A 13,535-nucleotide genomic window follows, 5' to 3' on the forward strand; every position below is an offset into this window, starting at 1 on the left:
CTAGATAACCTTGAAAATAAAGCCAGACTTTTAATATAAGAAAACAAATTGGAGCTGCTTGTATTCATGAATATAGATGCCACAGTGCTGAATAGGATAATAGCCAATCATATCTAACAGTGAAGGAAGTAACCCATCATGACAGGCTTATCCAAGGAAAGCAGCATTGTTTCAACATGAGAAAATATACAAATATAATTTGCTTTTGTACAGTTTATTTTTATTTTTTAAAGATTTTATTTATTCATGAGAGACACAGAGAGAGAGAGAGAGAGGGGGGCAAAGACACAGGCAGAGGGAGAAGCAGGTTCCATGCAGGGAACCTGACAAGGGACTCGATCCGGGGTCTCCAGGAGTATGCCCTGGGCTGAAGGCGGTGCTAAAGGCGGTGCTAAACCGCTGAGCCACCTGGGCTGCCCTGCTCTTGTATAGTTTAAAAGAAAAAAACCCATATGATTATTTCATTAGATGTAAAAAAGGCTTTCGTTCTCATTCAACACCATCTATGATAAAACTCTTACTAAACTGAGAATAATAGAAATCTTTCTTGACCTGGTACATGGTGTTTTTTAAAAAATTGCATAGATTGCTGAACTTTCTCCCATGATCATACTCAGGAGGTCTGGTCTGCCTGCATAGGGATGGAGTACCTGTGAGTGTGCTAGTAGTAGCGGGTGTGAGGGGTGGGGGTGAGTTTTCCATCCCAGAAGGAGCACTGCAACATGAAGTGTCTGTTTAGGCACTGGACCTGCAGCTCACCTGTTCACCACCAGGGGTGCTGTGAGCCCTCTAGAGAAAAGCTTGGATGCGTTTTGGCATAGCCAGCTGAGGCTCTTAGAGATTTAATGTATATTCCTCCTTTTCTTCCCAATTAAAAAAAAAAAAGTCTATATCTTGTTCATGTATCCCATTTGAAGGATGCTGGTGCATAACAAGACATATGAAAGTAAGTATAATGCTTTTTGGAATCTTCTAAGTGTTCTTCATAGATAAAATGAACTATAAAAATTTTGCTTTTTTATGTTATCTCACCAAGAGTCTATTTTCAAACTCTTTCGGATGTGCTTGTCAAATGGTAATCTAATGGCAGTGTTAATAGTGACACAGCTGGGATTCATTGAGCATGTTACTACATATGCCAGTTCTTTTTTTTTATATAATTTATTTTTTATTGGTGTTCAATTTACCAACATACAGAATAACACCCAGTGCTCATCCCGTCAAGTGCCCCCCTCAGTGCCCATCACCCATTCACCCCCACCCTACATATGCCAGTTCTTATGCTGTGCTCAGGGCTTGACTCACTTCTCACCTCAGCCCTGTGAATTTTTGTAGATGAAAGGACCGAAGCCCAGGGGTTTTATTTAAGCTTACTCAGCCAGGAGGGGTGGAGCTGGGACTTGACCTTGGTCTGACTGTCTGACTCCAGAGTCTGAGCTCATGAGCATTGCCATGCTCACTAGAATTTCCTGGGACTCTGAGCCCAAGTTTTATTTTAAAAACACATCTAGCTATAGAGACCACAGATGCCCACCTCCCTGCAAAAACTCCTCTCCTAGTCCTAACTGGCACCTGCCTTTCTGATCAAGGCTCTTTCCCACAGAATCAAGTAGAATTCCCTTCACTTTCGGTATGCATGTCTCTTCTTCTCTACGGTACTGGCTATATCTCTCTAGAGACCAGGGTCTACTCTCTTTTCTCACCACTCCCTGTGGCAAGTGATGTGGTGCCTGTGTGGAGAAGCAGGTAAAGGGTATTCTGAAGTCAGTGAGGTGAAACAAGTTTCTGAACTAAACTCAAATTGGCAGTTGTCCATGAGGAGACTGTCTGGTGGCCTCTCCCCTCAGGGACTGCATAGAGAAGGACCCCCTAGACTGATGACAGTCAGACAGTCACACATCAGTTTGTACACACAGCAGTATGCTCAGTTGGCATTCCTTGCCCCCTTGTTTTATGGAGAGGGTGGCTCAGTGACTGCGAAGTGTGGTGGGAGACTTGTGTAGTTACAGTGTGCACTAGCCCTGTAGGTGGCGGGGAACAGGGGGCTTGGCCTTTGGAACTAGACCTTCAGTCACATTCTCTTTCTACCCCTTGCTGTGGTAGTCTCACCTCAGACAGCCCCCAGACTTGTGCAATAGTTAATCAGACAGTGTCCGACCTGTAACAGGTATTTGGTGGTAGCTCCCCTTTCCTTGCAGGTCAGGGAAAGGACTTGAACAAAGGCAGATGCAGAAGGGCCTAAGAGCTGTTCAAATATTGGGGAGAGCTATGGTATGGGGGAGATGGATGTGGCCAAAAGGCAGTTAGGTACTAAGATATCAGATTTGGGGGCGCCCAGCAGTGCATGGCTGGCTGACACCTTCCACCTTTGTTGTCTTGAGTGGATCAAGATGGTGGACTCTTGTGTTGCTGATACTCTGTGGCTCCTATAGTTTGATCTTTTTATCCTGACCTTTTAGTTCACCTGGCCCGAGTTCTTGGGCCCCAGTGAGGTAAACGTGGAGGACTTTTGGGCCACGATGGAGACAGAGGTGATTGAGCAGGTGGCCTTCCCTGCCAGCATCCCTATCACCAAGTTTGATGCCTCTGTTATTGCCCCCTTCTTCCCACCACTCATGAGAGGCGCTGTGGTCGTCAACACCGAGAAGGACAAAAACCTGGATGTGCAGCCGGTACCTGGTAAGATCACCTGGTGGCTCACTCGGGTCAGGGAAGGGCCCAGTCCAGAGGCTGGAACATTTCCATGGCCAGATAGCATCAGTGGCAGAAGGGGGTGGAGGAAGGCCCACTTAGAGGGCTCTTAATAGAAAGATCATGACAAGGGGTCATGAAATTCCCTAGAGGTTAAAGTCAGGTGTAGAATTTTGAAGAGCCGCAGCCACCTTTCACAAAACAGTACTTTTCCTTACGAAGTGGAATGTATTTTCTGTTCTATTTCATTTTTAAAATTCTGGATATGACCCACTGAGGTGATTTTATAAGTATTGAGTATGTTGTGATCCACTAGTTCTCAAACAGTACTTCCTAACTTTAGATGCTGAGGTCCCACCTCATACTTGATGTTTTAGGGCCTAAAATTCATTTTCCTTTTTAACACCTCCACATAGTTCACTGTTGGTTAGGCGGTACAGTTTTGAAATGAGACCCACTGCTCATCGTGTTGCTGCCCTTGTGGTAATCCTCTGAGATCTTGGTTCTGAAAAACCTTAAAAGATGAAAAGCATACCGATTTTCGAGTTCTTTGCAAGGGCACTCTGCTGGATCTCTATCCTAGACGTTCAAGGTCAAAAAGCCAGTTCTGAGAGACTTGAAATATCTGCAGAAGTTAGAAGACCCGCCTGGAGTCCACCTCCCTCAGCACGGAGGGCAGTGCTCAGGGCAGAGCCTGCTTCTACTGCTTGCCGGATTTAGGCCTCGTTCCCTGGTTCTCATCCTCACACTTGAGGGACTCCCTGTAACCCCTGTTGCCTGGTGGCAGTGTCCTCCCTTCAGCAGGGTCGTCTCTTACAGGCCATGGTAGTGCCCTGGTGAGGCTGCTCCACGAGGGCACTTGCAAGCTCGAGGAGATCGGCTCCTACAGTGAGGAGGAGCTCCAGCACCTGCTGAGGCAGTGTGGCATCCCCTTTGGGACAGAGGACTCCAAGGTGAGTGGGGGGGGGCTTCAGTGCAGACAGGGACTTAGGGAGCAGACTGGTGGTTTGCTTTCTGAGCAAGGAGATGAGCATCTGCAACAAGTGCCCATGTGGTACACAAGGTACTTGCTGGCAGTCAGGGAGACCTGGGGGATCATTTGCAGCCAGGTCATGACAGGTATGCAAGGCCTTTCCCTCCAATCAGTTCTTCTGGCCAAGGTAATGGGTCCAGACTCTGGGGTCAGGAATACTGGTTTTCCCGCTAAGTGTGACTTTGGATAAGCTATCTTTCATCTCAGCCTCATTTTCCTGGTTTACAAAGTGGAAATAACCAAAATACTGACCTGACAAGGTTGTGAGGAAGGCGTTTTGCAGTGTGTGGTTATCGCCTCTCCAGGCCCTTTGTGAATGAGCATTGTTATATCCAGAGAGAGGGGTAGGGAGAAAGGGACAGAGGCTATGTGTGTGTGCATTATCCATTCATTATTTACTTTTCTTCAAACTAATGTTCTTTTGAACATTTTATGCTTCCTTCAAGTTCAGATTCAAATATTAGCTTCTTTTTGAAGCATTCCCTACCCTGTGAAAAGTAGGAAGACCCCCAGGCCTCAAAGACTCTGGCACCTTGATCACTCTGGCTGGCTTTCTCTGGGACCTGGTCCTTTCAGGGCGTCAGAGTCCCCATCTGTACCTAAAAGACATTAAGTTAGTAAGGCTCCAAGGCATACTCTGGCCTTGACAGTTTATTCTCTTACTTTGGGTATTGAAGTGAGCATTTGGTGCTGCACACCAAGCCTGGTCCCTTAGCATTTACTACTTTGTTTTTAATCTTGTCCTGCTCCAGGAACAGCTCTGCTTCTCCTTGTTGGCTCTCTATGAATCTGTACAGAATGGAACCAGAGCTAGACAGCCCCCACCTCATCTCACAGGGGGTAAAATCTACAAGGTGTGCCCCCATCAGGTAAGTGGATAACGAGGAGCTTGGGGTGAATTTGTCCATGACAGATTGCCCACACAGAATCTGGTTGATCAGCTTATCCTGTGGGAGCTGGCACTTAGATCACTGGACAGCCTGTGGAATAGCTCATTTTGGGTCAGATGCCACGCTTTGGACTAGGAAGGGAGCTTGGGTCATCATCAGTGAATATTAAGCACCCTTTCAGATGCTAGCCCTGTGTCAGTTGTTGAAGGTACAGAGGTGACTAGTGAAGATGTCATTCCTCTCTAGTTGACCTCACTTAGAGAAGAAATAGAGCTACCATGGCCTAGGGGGCTAGCTCTGAAGGAACAAGACAAATCCCTGAGATAGAAGGCAACAGGGAGCTCCTGTCTGGGGCAGCCAGAGAAGGCTGAAAGTCCAATGATGAGATATGGAAAGAATGTTCCAGCAGAGGGAAGGGTGACCACTAAGTTCTGAGTAGGGAAACATGGTGAGCCCAGAAGAGGAAGACTGGAGAGGTAACCAGAGACCAGATCATGTAGTGCTTTGTAGGCCGCATTAGCAGTCTGGGTTTCCTTCTGAGGCACTGGACTGTTCTGAGTAGGAATTGGGGAAGAGGTAGTTCTGATTTGGTTTAAGGAGGGCACACCTCAAGTCTGTGGAGCGTGGACAGGGTAAGTCACTGGGATAGCTCTGGGAAAGTTTCACACTGTATGACAAAGCAGGTTCAGGAAGATACTGGGTTTGAAGACCCCCTGAACAGGTACCAAATGGGGGAGGGACTCCTAGCAGAGCCCTCAGTTCACTCAGCTGCATGAGTGGGCATGGCAACTGGCTGTCAAAAGAGAATCTGATTATCAACTTCTTCAATAAAAGCTGTATTTGAGGGGCAGGCTTGATGCCTTTCCCCTGGCAGAACAGACCCTGAGCAGAGGACTGTGTTTGTTGACTAGGGACTGTCTCATGAGAAGCACATGACCACACAGCTGTGAGAGCTACAGAGCTCGGGGCTGTGATGGGCGAGCGGTAGACTAGAGGTTATATCTAAGACTGGTGGGGGTGAAGGAAGGGAGGTGGAGGGAGACACCGGGTCCCCACTGCACACACAGCTCCTCCTCCCCAGCAATGAAGTGGCTCCTGGGAAGCGCAGTCAGTGGAGGCGTTTACTAGTTTACATGGGGTTCCCATCTGGCTGGCATATCCGGGTCTGGAGGGGAGCTGCTCAAAAGCCCAGATGCTGAGACCCCATCCCCAAAGGCTGATTCCTTAGGTTTGGGATAGGATCCAGGAACCCCCACGTCTAACCAGCTGTTAGCTGCTGGGGCTGTGTGGCTAGGAATTGGAGCCTGTGGACAAGATGGTACTTAGTAGGGCAGTGTGGAGGGTGGGGTTGGGGATCTCTTGGCCTCGATTGAAGACCAGATGCTCCCAGCTGTACTCTTTCAGGAAGTCAGGGATGAGCTGGCAACTTTATTTAGGGACAGAAATAGGAAGCAGAATGTGTTGGGCTCTGGCAGGACAGCCATGGCTTTAGTCATGAAACCTGATTATTCATCTTTCTGGGAAGAAGACTCAACTCTGTCTGCTGATTTCTTAACTCTGTGCTACGCCCTCCATCTCCCTGCTCAGGTGATCTGTGGCTCCAAGTATCTTGTGCGAGGTGAGAGTGCCCGTGACCACGTGGATCTGCTTGTCTCTTCCCGCCATTGGCCACCTGTCTACGTGGTAGACATGGCCACACCAGTGGCCCTATGTGCTGACCTCTGCTACCCCGAGCTGACCAACCAAATGTGGGGGAGGAACCAGGGCTGTTTCTCTAGCCCCGCAGAGCCACCTGTGGTAAGTTCCCTTCTGAGAAACTAGAATAAGTCCCACAGACTGACCATGTCTCACCTCCTGGTTATTTGGGAAGGCCTTCTGGGAACCATCTCTAGCATCCTTTGTCTCAACTACTATTTTGTCTTGATGCTCTGAGCCAGCATTACTGCACAGATTTTTACTGACCTGTATGTGTGTGTGTGAGTCCCCTACATATCACTTAAGAGTGCCCAAGGTGTCCCAAGCACAGATATTTTGGGGTCAAAGGGGTTGCCTTCCAAGTACTGATAAGCCTTTAACAGTACTGCCTCTGGGAGATGTCATGCACATTGGCATACTAAAGGCCTGGATCAATCAGGTCTTGGTTCTGACTGTGAATGTACTGCATGGCATACCTGTTGTGATCTAGAGGCCCAGAGGCTTAGAAAACCCCACTCTAGCCAACCCTCTCCTTTTAGGAAAATGTAAAGTAAGGTCCAGAGAGGGGAGATGGACTTTGTCCAGTGTTACATAGCAGATAAGTGGCAGGACCCTCATCTCAGTATTTTAGTGCTTTGTACCAGGCAGTGATTCCTACCAGACATACGTGCACTTTGCTGGAAGAGCCGTTAGGACTGGCAACAGGAAGAAGGGGACGTTATCATCACTTACCTTCTCCTTATTCCCAGGGACTCACTGGCTCTGGGAGGTTGTGCCAGGCACTGCTGAAAAGCACCTGAGCCTCAGTGAGAGCCCCGCTCTCCACTCCCCTGCAGCCCAGCCTGAATTGACTAGGCATAGTAATAAGCAATAGCAGCTCAGGTAATCTAACATCTGTTCTGGGAAGTGGCCTCTGTGACTGTCACTGTCCTCCCAAGGAGACGGAAGCCCAGGAAGAGGAGAGGGGACTTGCCCCAGGAGATGTGAGCATATGTGGTAACTTGAGGGTTTCAGTAGGGCTGACTGACACCACCCCCCTTCACTCTCACCCACCATACAGCTTTTACCATAGTCATTCTCTCATGTCAGAGTGGTTTCTTATCTCTAGAGCGTATCCTGCCCGGAACTCTTGGACCAGCATTATACCGTGGACATGATGGAGGCTGAGCACTCTGTCCAGCACCCAGTCACCAAGACTGCCACACGTCACATCGTCCACCTAGACACACAGCCCAGTCCTGGTGACCCCAGCACTGGGCACCACTCTTCAGCCCTGTGCCCTGAGTTGGCACCCTATGCGACCATCCTGGCCTCCATAGCAGACAGCAAACCAAACAGTGTCCGCCAGCGGCCCATTGCCTTTGACAATGCCACCCACTATTACCTCTACAACCGCCTCATGGACTTCCTCACCAGCCGTGAAATTGTCAACCGGCAGATCCATGATATTGTGCAGAGCTGCCAGCCTGGCGAGGTGGTCATCCGAGATACCCTCTACCGCCTTGGGGTTGCTCAGATCAAGACAGAGGCAGAGGAGGAGGGTGAGGAAGAAGAGGTGGCCGCAGTGACAGTATAAGCTGGGCTCTTGCACAGGGACTGCACCGTCTCAAGCCATAGTGAGGCCCTTGCCCAAGGCAGATCCATCCAGGGGACTGACAGGAATGTTCACCTTTGGGGAGGCCTCTGATGCTGGGACTGACCAAAGAGCTTCCATTTCCTGAGCACGGTGGGGCCTGGGGTCCGTGGTTCTCAACCTTCTGGGGGTCAGGAGAAGCACCAGGACACTCCTTACGAGCCCTGAGAGAGCACTTGGGGGACATCGTATGCTCAGCAGAGAGGAAGGGAGGGCTGAGGGAGTGCTGGTAGCTGGTGGCTTCCCTGGAGCCTCCTGTGGGTCAGGGTGGAGAACCTGGGGTAGGCTAAGGCGGAGTCCAGCGCTAGGTGGGGAGGCTGCTGCGGTCTCTCTTGCCACCCCTGGGGAATGTTCTTTCTAGCCCCTGCAGCCACATGACTTCCTTAGCCTGTTGCCTTTGACTTGGGGCCTTGGGGGCCTCATTAACTCTAGGGGTCCCTTTGGGCTCTTGATTTTCCCAGAGGAGGGATGCATTTTCCTCCTCCTCTTCCTCCACCCAAGTTTAAGGGAAGCTGAGGAGGGAGAAACAGCCACAGCTGTCTTCCAGGACTGTCTTCTCTGCTCTGAGCTTTGAGGAAGAGGATCCCCTTCCTCCTTTCCCTGGCCACTGCTGCTGCATCCTACATCCTTTCTGGGCCCTGGACCCTCACCTCAGAGGGGATGTGGCCCGTTGGCATGACATAACCTGGCGGCAGTAGGAAAAAGTCCCTTCTGTGAAGGGGAAGCAGACTGGGCCATAAGGAAACAGCGGGACTGGCTCAAGTGCCTAAGGTTTGCTTAGGGCACGGGAATTGGCCGTGTGTTATTTAATTTATTGAGAGGAGTGGAGTAGGTGGCTTTTTTCCCCTCCTTCTTCCCCTGCCAAGAATAAAATTTATTAAATTATCTGTTTTGGTGAAGCAAGAGTCAATTCCATGCTCATTGTGTGGGGTGCAGTGTGGTTGAGCCTCTGAGGTGCCAAGCTGGTCACTTGACATGAAGGGTGGAAGAGACCCTGGGGAATCCACAGGCCCCCCAGGGACACAGAGAACTGGAGGCCAGCTGTGTTAATGCTGTTAGTTTAATGACTGAGACATCCCGCAGGGCAACTGTTAGTTACGGGGAGTCAGCTTGGAGTGCATGCTGCTTGCTTGGTGTGGCCAGCCACACGGGCCCCTGCCTTCCAGCTCAGAATGACCGGGGACTGGTCAGAACCCCGAACTTTTAGCTGCCACCTGGCTCATTGTAGCGACCAGATCCGGAGCGAGTGGGGCTGTAGAGACCAGGTTAGAGGGCGCGGACTAGAAGGTCCAGTTCATTCCTAGGAGCCACCCTGCTCTGAGGTGCCCGGGCCAGGCACAGTCTCTGAGCACCCTTCTGCTCTTGCCATTGCACTCGGCTGCAGGGGGCGTCCTACTCTGACAAAGCCCAAGAAGCCTGGTTTTCCCAACGTTGATAGGCACAAAACCGGTCCGTTTCCAATGAGATAAGAGGGAGAGTAGGGAAGGGGGTTCCTGGGAGTGGGAACAAGGTTAAGAGGGTGAGCTGGGGGTTCTCCCCTTTGGCATAGCAAGCATGAGGCCATAGCATTGAGAACAGTGGGCGGGGGGCTCAGCCCTAGCCCCTGACTGGCAGTGACGGCCCAGGTCCCGGAAGGGTTCTTCCCAAACTCCTATGGATCTCACATTCCTGAGATTCAGAGCTGGGCCGAGCTGTTGAGTGAAATGACCAAGGGCAGAGTCCGTAGGCTCCCCGCCGTGGTGCCCCATCCACAGTGGAGTTGAAGCTTGGAGGAAGGGAAAAGCAGTGCTTCCCGGTCGTCTCCTCAGCAGAACTGGTAGTTGTTGGGCTGCAGCAGGGGCTGGGCAATATCCCCCTGTTCACAGCAGGCCAGGTGCTCGCTAGAGCTCTCCTCCTCTGGCTCACTACTGCTGCCACTGCCACTGCTGCTGCTTGGCAGATTGGTGTAGTCCTGGGTTGGAGAGGCCAGGGGTGGTCAGTCCTGATGGTTCAGGCCCAGCCTGGCCTGCTGGAACCACCCACCCACCCTGAGGCTGGCCCCACTCACTGGCTCTCTCCTGTCTGCTTGGGCCTGCTCCTGGAGGAGGGAGCAGATCTGCTGGAAGGTGGGTCTTCGGGTGGGCTCCAGGGCCCAGCAGGCCTGCATGACGCTGTATCTGATGGGACAGGAACTGCTTATGGGTCTGGGGATCGTGACACAGCTGTGCGCGGCAAGAGGGCACACACACACACCCCACACCTTGCAGTCTTGCCCAGCAGAGGTCCTGAAACCTAGTGACAACGGGCCTGACACAAGACCTGTGCCAAGCCCTTGACATGCATTATCTTAATCTCCCCAGTAGCCCTTGGGAGGTATTTATTTCACGCCCATTTGACAACTGAAAGGAGAAAAAGCTCAGAGGTGTTCTCTTGCCCAAGCTCCCAGAGCTAAGAAGGGGCGCTCTTGCTGCCGGCAGGTAGGTTTGAGGGCTGGGCTGAGAGATGAGTAAGTGGCTGACTAACGGGAGACTTAAGGGCAGGCGGGCTGCAGGGGCTCGGGGCTGGTGAACCCGCTGGGGCACGGGGAGCGGCTGTGCTGAGTGGCCAGGGAGGAGTGCAGTGGGTCGATTCATGGCCGGCAGGCCTGTGCAGAGGCCGCGGTGCGGTGGGGGGTCAGCAGCTCCTGGTGGGCCAGCTGTGCTGAGGCAGTGGAGAGGCCGCAGTGGCTGCAGGCTGTGCAGTGAAAGGCTGGCTGACACTACGGCTTGCCAGGACAGAAGAAATGACAGGAGCCCGCCTTGAGGTCATGATAAGAGTGATTTAAAAATCATTTGTGTAACCAGTCCCAGTTAGGGGACCTCTGAGAACACCCTCTAGGCTACCTGGGAAACCAGTGCAAACCCTGAACTCGCTCTGAAACAGGTTTGGTTTGGCCCACTGTGGGGGAGGTAAAGCCTGGCCCTGGACCACCCGACAGGGAGACTGGGACCAGGTGCACTTCTAGCTCCTTCAGCCAAAGCCTGGGGTATCTTCTTTCCTCCCTGGGGTCCCTCACTTACATGTTCTTGGGGGCGAATGCAGGCTGGGCCATTTGGTATCCATCCTTCACTAGTTTATAGAACTTGCTGTTCACCAGGATGCCAGGGTAGGGGTTCAGCCCTGCAAAGGCCAAGATCGCGTAGGAGACCATGCTCAGTGCTCACCTTCATCTGCCCCACACCCACATACATCTTGGGAAGGCTGGGGTGCGCATTACAAAGGCCGTAGGCTTCAACAGAACTGGGGGGTTTTCACCACGCAGCCCTCGCAGGCAGCCCTTGCAGGCAGCCCTCGCAGGCCTCGTTCGTTACACCCAGAATTCCAGCACAGGCTTTGGAATAAGTTGTTAGAGGAGCTTGTTGAAGGGCTTAGCCCAAGTCCCTGGGCCTAGTGCTCCAAAAGCAAGATAGGCACATTACAAGAGAAAACTGCATCGAGGAAGTGGCAACTGCATGGGCAGGCAAGTGAGGGAACAAGTTGGACAGGATGCCCGGTGGCGTGGAGCTTCTGCTGAGCCCTCACGGGAGCTGCACTGCTTGGTTTTCAGACTCTTTGCCCATCATTTCACTCCCATCAGCCTTTGCCCTGGGCACCAGGTATCCTTGAGTGGCATCCTCCATGAGGTATCGGACACCATGGTAACAACACGAGTCAGCCCCAGGCCGATCCTGCACTGGGCCAGCGGCTTACCGAGTGAGAAGATTTCCCAGAGCAGGATGCCGTAGGACCAGACGTCACTCTGAACCGTGTAGACACAGTCAAAGATGCTCTCTGGAGCCATCCACTTCACAGGCAGGCGGGCCTGGCACAGCAGACACCAGTCATCTCGGACCCTGGCTCACCCCCGCTCCCCAGCCTGGCCCACCCTCACATCCCCGCACTCACATTGCCTTTGACGATGTAGTTGGAGTCATTCATGATGTCCCTGGCCAGCCCAAAGTCCCCAATCTTGGCCACACGCCCACTGGTCAGCAGGACATTTCGGGCTGCCACGTCCCGGTGGATGCACTGAAGGGAAGCGCTTGCAGGGTTAGTCTCAGCCCCTCCCCTACTTGAGCCTGAGGTGCTGGGGGGGGACCAGCCAGGGCCCCAGAAGGCCTTGGGCTCCTCATTGAGGGGGTGGGCATCTGTCATGGTCCTCTATTCTGGCTCCTGTCCCTACCTTCTACTGAGACCCAGGTGGGAGGAAATTTAATGCTGTCAGATAGTTTAGTATTTAAAAACCACCAATTGCTGTGGCCCTCTGGCCCTGAGCACCAGGTCTTGACTTGGAGCTAAGCAATCTGCTAGGGCACAGAAGTAGTGAGCCCTGGCACTGGGAACAGCCTCTGCCCCCCTCGCTGGTTACTAACAACAGCACCTGCCACCTCTAGAGCTCTACCAAGCCAGGCTCTTCTCTAAGCATCAACCCACATTATAACCCTGTGACTATGCCCATTTTTATAGATGTAGAAACTGAGGCTCAGAGAATCGCAATAGTTGCTCAAAGTCGCACAGCAAATGGCAGAGCCAATAATCAAACTCTGGACTCCCAGATCTGCTGTAAGGAGGACGGTCACAGCTCCCACTCACTGGGCACTTCTTGGGTTGAGTGTGTTGTACACATACCCTCACAACACCTTCTCATACTCTCACAACAACTCAGGGAGTTCCCTTCATCAGCCCCACGTGACCGTGTGCTTCACAAGGGGACACATGGGTTGTCCTGTTCACACTGTTGACCCAAACCAAGGAATGAAGCCTGTTCTTGGAAATGCGGTCCTCTGCAGCCTGCTGCACACCAGGGAAACGGGGCTACTCAGGCTGGGGCTCTCCCTGTCCTGCGGAGGAGGAACTCGCAGGCACAGTTTTCTCCCACTCACTCCTAGAGGCTGTGTGGCCACTGCCCACTTGCTCTCTGGCACTCAGGCTCCTCCTTGGCTCCATCACATGCTCCCCTTTCCTCCCCTTCATCCTCAGTCATCCAGCCTCATGGGGGTAGGGGTGGGGGAGAGGTTCAGCCATCCCCCCTGCCCAACGTGATCATGCTCAGACCCAGTTTATGACTCACGTTCTTGGATGCAAGGAAGGCCATGCCCTGAGCCACCTGGCTCGAGAAATGGAGCAGGTCCCGCAGCTCTAGTGGTCGCCCATCCTCTTTGTCCAGGTCTGGTGTGGGGAGAGATGTCACGGCAGCCCCATCACACACCTGCCCCTCCCTGCCCAGACCCCAGCAGCCCCTCTCTGCACAGCAACCCCACCCCCACCCCACCCTGCAGCCCAGCACCTCCTCACTTTGTTCAGAAAAGGAGTCGTTTGACGAAGAAGTAGAGACAGGCCTCATCTCCACGTAGGTGTCTACACCCTGGCTGGAGAAGCCGCTGTCCCTGTACAGGAGAAAGGGTTGGGGATGGCAGGTGAGTTCTTATTGCTACACCACTCAGCTCAGGCCTTGGCCTCACCAATGGGCAGGGAAGGACAGTGACCTCAAGGTCAACTTGAACATCCTTTTCTGACCGGGAATCCCATGCCACGTTCTGTGTGAGTAATCATTGATCTCTGCTTGGCCTTCCATGAGGAAGCTGACAATTTGTTC

The 13,535-nt window shown here is 52.3% G+C and overlaps 2 protein-coding genes across 8 annotated transcripts in view; one reads left to right on the forward strand and one right to left on the reverse strand.

The window, feature by feature from the left end:
• The window catches only part of HMGXB3 (HMG-box containing 3), a 47,361-nt gene extending 38,534 nt beyond the window's left edge, over nt 1–8,827 (forward strand). For all 6 annotated transcript variants that reach the window (XM_055324761.1, XM_055324763.1, XM_055324762.1 and 3 more), the window contains 5 exons: nt 2,460–2,679; nt 3,511–3,644; nt 4,477–4,593; nt 6,202–6,411; nt 7,418–8,827. In XM_055324761.1, the coding sequence (XP_055180736.1) occupies nt 2,460–2,679; nt 3,511–3,644; nt 4,477–4,593; nt 6,202–6,411; nt 7,418–7,885 (1,149 nt within the window). In that variant the 3' untranslated portion in view covers nt 7,886–8,827. The remainder of the gene's footprint in view (nt 1–2,459; nt 2,680–3,510; nt 3,645–4,476; nt 4,594–6,201; nt 6,412–7,417) is intronic.
• Nucleotides 8,828–8,984: 157 nt separating this feature from the next.
• The window catches only part of CSF1R (colony stimulating factor 1 receptor), a 29,931-nt gene continuing 25,380 nt past the window's right edge, over nt 8,985–13,535 (reverse strand). The window contains exons 15-21 of one of the 2 annotated variants that reach the window (XM_055324767.1): nt 13,235–13,326; nt 13,011–13,108; nt 11,846–11,968; nt 11,651–11,762; nt 10,981–11,080; nt 9,990–10,098; nt 8,985–9,893 (exon numbers count right to left, since the gene is read on the reverse strand). In XM_055324767.1, the coding sequence (XP_055180742.1) occupies nt 9,747–9,893; nt 9,990–10,098; nt 10,981–11,080; nt 11,651–11,762; nt 11,846–11,968; nt 13,011–13,108; nt 13,235–13,326 (781 nt within the window). In that variant the 3' untranslated portion in view covers nt 8,985–9,746. Of the gene's footprint in view, nt 9,894–9,989; nt 10,099–10,259; nt 10,719–10,980; nt 11,081–11,650; nt 11,763–11,845; nt 11,969–13,010; nt 13,109–13,234; nt 13,327–13,535 lie in introns of those variants that run through there. The other variant, XM_055324768.1, reaches the window with a different exon arrangement.

The sequence above is a fragment of the Nyctereutes procyonoides genome, unplaced genomic scaffold (genome assembly GCF_905146905.1).
Source record: "Nyctereutes procyonoides isolate TBG_1078 unplaced genomic scaffold, NYPRO_anot_genome, whole genome shotgun sequence".
In the NCBI taxonomy this organism is placed as follows: domain Eukaryota; kingdom Metazoa; phylum Chordata; class Mammalia; order Carnivora; family Canidae; genus Nyctereutes; species Nyctereutes procyonoides.